Here is a 5,829-nt window from a genome sequence, read left to right on the forward strand (position 1 = left end):
ATACTCATAGGTAGTCTTGAGTTTTTATCTAGTTTTTATTCCGTTTTTAATTCACGCATTCTAGTTTTCTGAATTATGTACTCGAGTCTCCATTCCTGGATTATATTTTATACCAGCAAGTAATATAATTTATGATGATAGGGAGCGTAAATCAATATAAGGCACTTGAGTACCATAGTAATTAACATAGATATTATGTATGTCCTCATGTCAAAAACATTACAGACGTTGACTATAAATTGAATTAATAAGTAACCAGAATGATATGCTTAATTAGAATTTCTTATGCATGTATATGTGGTTTTGCTTTTGACCCAAACTTAAATGGCGTAGGCTACAAGGCTTAAAAAATTATTGATATATATTTTTAATTTTACTTATGTAAAAATGACAAAATAGCTATTTTGTAATATTTTAATCTTTCGTAAACAAGTCTTCTATTCTCCTCAAAAACCCAACTCTCAAACAGTATAAGTACAATTAACATAATGCAAACTTATGCATGGATTAATTTTTGTAAGCTGTTTTGAAATGTTTACAAAAATAAACTTAATACATCTTCTAAACATGTCAAAAGCTACTTTCATAAAATAAACCATTTCAAACACTTGAGACTCAAGGAGCTGGATTGTAATCTCTACCACCAATCCTGAATTTAAGTAAAACAAATCCTCAACCATTGATAAAGTTAGTAATATTATCCTCAATAATATAAACTCGAAACTTCGATTGTTTGATCCTCTCTAGGATTTCGTGTAATTTACATATGAACTATGTAACCATTTGTGATTTTAGTCATATTTTCCAATACAAATGAGATACAAAGATGTCAACATCTCTTTTAAAATATATATATATCGAGGTACAATGCAGAAGCTGCATTGCAAAACTAGAGAGTATAAACTCGTTTATGACCTGACTTTAGCCAGTCTGGCCCTAATTTCTTCCATTTCCTCCTCGTCATCAACACCTTCGGCAATAGCCTCTTCCTACAAATAATAATGTATTCCATAATTAGTGTAATCAGACACGAAAAAGAGCATTGTTACCCGTAAACCGAATTGCACAAACCTCTTCTGCAGCTCCAACACTTTGAGCAGGTTGCTTCACCTTTTGTTTCCTCACAGCTTCGGGAAGTTGTGCAGCCGTCTCACCAGCTAGTTCGGTTAAGACTTTGTCAACTTCTTCTTCTATCTCATCTTCTATGTCCTCAGAATCTAATGCCGAGTCAACAGCATCGTTTACTATCTCCTCAATGACTCCTGCCTGAAACATAAGACATTACTAATAACTACCATGAAATTATCTTCTATAATAATAGAGAGGGAAGAAGTATTTCAGGCATACCTTTGTCATTTCTTTGCTGAATTCTTGCATAGCCACAGCCATTTCAGGAGCCTTCATGAGGTTATTGACAAGCTTCATAACCTCAGCACTCTTGGATAGATGTCCCACAGTACGAGAAATCGCTACAAAAGCAACCCAAATCATGAATTTCCAGTTAAACATAGTTCTAAATTCTAGTGACCACTTCTTCTACCCTAATGTTAAATTTTTTGCTCTTTTTTTGATCTCAAATAGCTGTGTAACACTAAGCCCCATTACTGCTATAGCGGAAACAGAAAAAGTACACAAAATTAAAGTGGTAATCATGCAATAATTATATTTAACTTTATTAATTTATCCCTGATAGTAATAATCACAAAACACTTGGTCAAAGAAAACAAATCAAAACCAAATATAACTAAACTTCTAAATAATTAAAAAAACTACTAACTAAAATTCGGCAGAAGAAAAAAACTTAACTTGTACTTAGTTAAAAATTAAACTAGAAGGTGGTGTCAATATTGAGTATTTCGCGGAGAGAAGAGGAAAGAATAGATGAAAGGAAACCAGAAGAACGGAAGCAAAACAAACCCATAGGACGCCGCAGATGAAATTGCCGTTGGCAGAAAAGCTGTCACCGTCTCCAGAAACATAGAGGGAAGGCGCCTGGTTGTGCGGCGGCAGCCCAATGGTTCATCTTCTCACATGAAACAGAGTGGAAGAGCAAAGGTTGTGTATTTTGGCATGAATGAGTGGGAAGAGTGGTAGTGATTAACATAATATTGCAAAATTACCAAATAAACCCTTAATAATCTTAAAGGAAACATATAAGGGGGAAAGCAAGGTTTTGCGAACTGTTTAAAAAACACAAGGCATGGCAAACCCATACACAGGTGCGGTTGCGAAATGCCTTCTCTGCCACAACTTTTTGGCAATTAGTAGGCGCTTTCATTGCTACTGCTGGCAGCGAGTAGCACTGAAATTGAGTTGCAGCAGACCTCAGCTGCCCAGCGAAAACACTATATGCCTGATCACGGTGCTATTGACAACATAGGTTTGTCATTTGGCTACAACTTTCCTGCCCCTTTGCTGACTTATTATCTTTAAAAAAATTGTTGAATTTGCTTTCTTACTTCAATTTAAACAATCCAAAAATATCAAATCAGATCACATTAGCAGAACCTCTTTATCTTCTCTAATAAAAAAAAAAACTAAAAACCATCTAAAACAAAACAATTATGCCTACGTACTAAAAAATTCCTAAAGGCTGTGCTTGTGTGTACTTAGAAATTAAAGTACTGCTCAGAAACCAAAGAACATGTTACAAACCAGAAAACAAATCAGAGACAAAATGTACAAAACAGAAATAATCAAGAGACAGTATAATTGATGAATAATGAAGGAATTACATAGACGAACAATGACCCAAATCCGCCACAAAACTAGGCTCGTATAGGAAGGTAAAGCTTCCTACTCATAACTAATTTCTCAATTCTCAAAATCAATCCCTCGATCCACACTCAACTCCATATATTCAGGAAACGGTTAAGTCTTAACCTCTTACTGCCGTGTCACTGTAATACAGTAATGCTCACTTAATACTAGAAGTTCCCACCTAACCCTTTCTAGAATATACCTTCCAAACCCTACTTGATAAGCTACTTTCTGTAGAAACTAGCTGTAAATAGCTTATGAGCCAATACAAGCTACTTTCATATCAAGTCCAAACACTTGCATAAGCACTTATAAAGTAATATATAAACACATAAAAGATTCTGATGACCCAATCCACAACACCCAAAAGGCCTCACATGAAGAAATAAAATCAGCTCTCCCTTAAGCCCTTGCATGTCATATAGACATCGGTCAGCTCTTTCCCCTACCTCAAAAAACTATAGATAGAGTCTCAACCGAGCCTTCCCCATTACAAAACATTTGATCATAAAATTCAACGACGTTGACAAATCTACTTATTCAACTTAAAACTAAAAAACTTCCACTAAGCATCATTTATCATACAACTAGTATGAAACACAACTGACTCAGACATAGTGAACAAATTAAGAGAAATAAAACATGGCAAAACCTACCAACACTTTCACCAAGGTGCATTGATATCGAATTCAATTGCGCTTTATTTTCATGAAGACGGTTCACTGTTTTCCTTGATCTCACAAGTTCTGTAGCAAGTGCCTGCAAATTAAGAAAATATCATAATAAAAACTTACTTTTCTTCCAAAATACCAACTTTTACTTCATGCTTTCAAAACATTGACATCTCAAAAGAAAAACCATGCTTCCTAACGGATCATCATTACAGATCTCAAAAATAAAAACAACCTTTGCAGAGCCAATGTCATTCCTCTTGGCAGCTTCTTTAATAGCCTTCTGCACAGCTTTTTCTTCTCTCTGAATATCTAAATTGAACCACGCAATCACAAAAATCAAACATAGTCACGAACATAAACAATTAGAAGACGAAATCAATTAGAATCAATTAGGGTTTAAACACATAAATAGAGGATTACCGCGAATTTGACGTTCAATGTTTCGACACTCTTGGCGAAGCCTGCGTTGCCAATCTCTCAATATTTGTTGAGGATTTGCCTTGGGTTTCAAAATGTTCATCACCTTCTCCATTTTTTCACACTGATCCCAGAACCCGAAGTATATATATACAAACAAAATTGGGGATCGGAAAAATTGAAAGTTACCGCAAAAAATATAGATTGTAAATAGATTATATGAAGATTGGATCGTAGTGAAGCAATATGAAGGATTATTCGATTTTGGGGATATGCGTGCTTAAAAGTAAAACCTTACGAAGAAGAACACACCCGCGTTCGATAACTTTCTTCTTTTTCACCTTGAGTTCCACGCGTATTCCAAATAGTGTGAATAGGGAAGAAAAAAAAATTGTACCGGCTATTTAATTATCCATTAGTAATTTACATGAATACGGATTTGATTTGTTGATTCCATGGTATTCAAATATATAAGATTAATTAGTATATCCATTCTCTAAACAAATGTATATCATCAATGCATTATAACCCTATTTAAATACATTATTTTAATAAAAAATAAAATAAAAACCAAATAATTTTAACAAATTAACCGTTCGGATTTTTTAACAAAACACAATCAGTCTAATTTAATTAAATTATATATATATATATATATATATATATATATATATATATATATATATATGTATATATATATATATATATATATATTATTTTTTATTTATTTTTAAACAAATAAAGCATAATATTTATTAATGATTTTCAGCCAATTAAAAAGCCCGCAATGATGTACTAAGGAAACTAGTGGGATAACCGTGCATTCACATTGGTACTAATACGTTACACGCATTTGTTCCAAAAATATAATAAAAATAAAATGATTTTTTTTTAAAAAAAGATGATAAATCGGTGCCTATAATTTTTTTCGATATATAAAAATATTTGAATCAATAATATTATATATATATATATATATATATATATATATATATTATATAACTATATATATTATATAACTATTAGTTTATTTTGGAATTATTGTCAAAATTATTTAAATCAATAGTAAAATTGTTCTATTATTATTCAATATTTTGATCAGTAATTTTATGTTTTTGTTAATATTCAATAGTTTGATCAATTTCATGTCCCTGTTAATATTCAATATTTTAATTAGTAATTTTATGTTCCCGTTAATATTTAATAGTTTGATCAATAATTTCATGTTCCCGTTAATATTCAATATTTTAATAAGTAACTTTATTTTTTCGTTAATATTCAATATGTTGACTAGTAATTTCGTGTTCTCGTTAATATTCAATATTTTGATTCGTAACTTCATGTTACCCTTAATATTCAATAGTTTGATCAATAACGTCATGTTCTCGTTAATGTTCAATATTTCAATTAGTAAATTCACGTTTCCTTTGTTATTCAATATTTTAATCACTAACTTCATGTTCTTGTTAATATTTAATATTTTGATCCGTAATTTAATATTTTCATTAATATACAATATTTTGATCAGTAACTTTATGATGTCCTTAAAATTGTTAAGATTATTTAAAATTGAGAGTAAATAATATTTTATTATAAATTCACATTTTTTTTAAAAGTATGTTTTATTTATAAGTTTTTTTTAAGAAATTCATATTTTTTTATTAGTTATGTGAGTTTTTAGAAAATAATAAGAAAAAGATTTTATTTTAATTTAAATTTATTTATTACGCAAAGTGTCAACTATTTTTAGTATGAATTAGGTCTATTAGTAAGAAATCATTTATAATAATTAGATTAAAATTTATAGTATCAAAGGTTAAGAAAGACGATAACTATGTGTGTTTGGTTTGGGGTAGATGGAGGGGAGGGGAGGGGAGGGGAGGGGAGGGAATATTTTTAATTAAATGTGTTTGGTTCAAATTTTATGAGGGGAGGGGAGGGAAGGGGAGGGGAGCAAAACCCCTCCAAAACACACTTT

The 5,829-nt window shown here is 31.2% G+C and overlaps 1 protein-coding gene across 1 annotated transcript; it reads right to left on the bottom strand.

Annotated features, from left to right (window-relative positions):
• Nucleotides 1-486: 486 nt before the first annotated feature.
• On the bottom strand, nt 487-4,231 carry LOC131601862 (vacuolar protein sorting-associated protein 24 homolog 1-like). Its single transcript, XM_058873766.1, has 6 exons — nt 3,855-4,231; nt 3,667-3,743; nt 3,417-3,519; nt 1,348-1,469; nt 1,072-1,266; nt 487-989 (listed from the first exon to the last, which is right to left on the bottom strand). The coding sequence occupies exons 1-6, from the start codon at nt 3,964-3,966 to the stop codon at nt 909-911; spliced, it is 690 nt and encodes a 229-aa protein (XP_058729749.1). The 5' UTR covers nt 3,967-4,231; the 3' UTR covers nt 487-908.
• Between the last annotated feature and the right edge of the window lie 1,598 nt (nt 4,232-5,829).

This window comes from Vicia villosa, linkage group LG5, assembly GCF_029867415.1.
Source record: "Vicia villosa cultivar HV-30 ecotype Madison, WI linkage group LG5, Vvil1.0, whole genome shotgun sequence".
NCBI classification, from domain to species: Eukaryota; Viridiplantae; Streptophyta; class Magnoliopsida; order Fabales; family Fabaceae; genus Vicia; species Vicia villosa.

Excerpts from the sequence above, each read along its gene's own strand:
- LOC131601862 (XM_058873766.1), bottom strand. The coding sequence starts at position 3,966 with ATGGAGAAGGTGATGAACATTTTGAAACCCAAGGCAAATCCTCAACAA. Across the intron at positions 3,520-3,666 it reads ATGACATTGGCTCTGCAAAG|GCACTTGCTACAGAACTTGT; the intron begins GTTGTTTTTATT and ends CTTAATTTGCAG. Across the intron at positions 1,267-1,347 it reads TCAGCAAAGAAATGACAAAG|GCAGGAGTCATTGAGGAGAT; the intron begins GTATGCCTGAAA and ends CTTATGTTTCAG.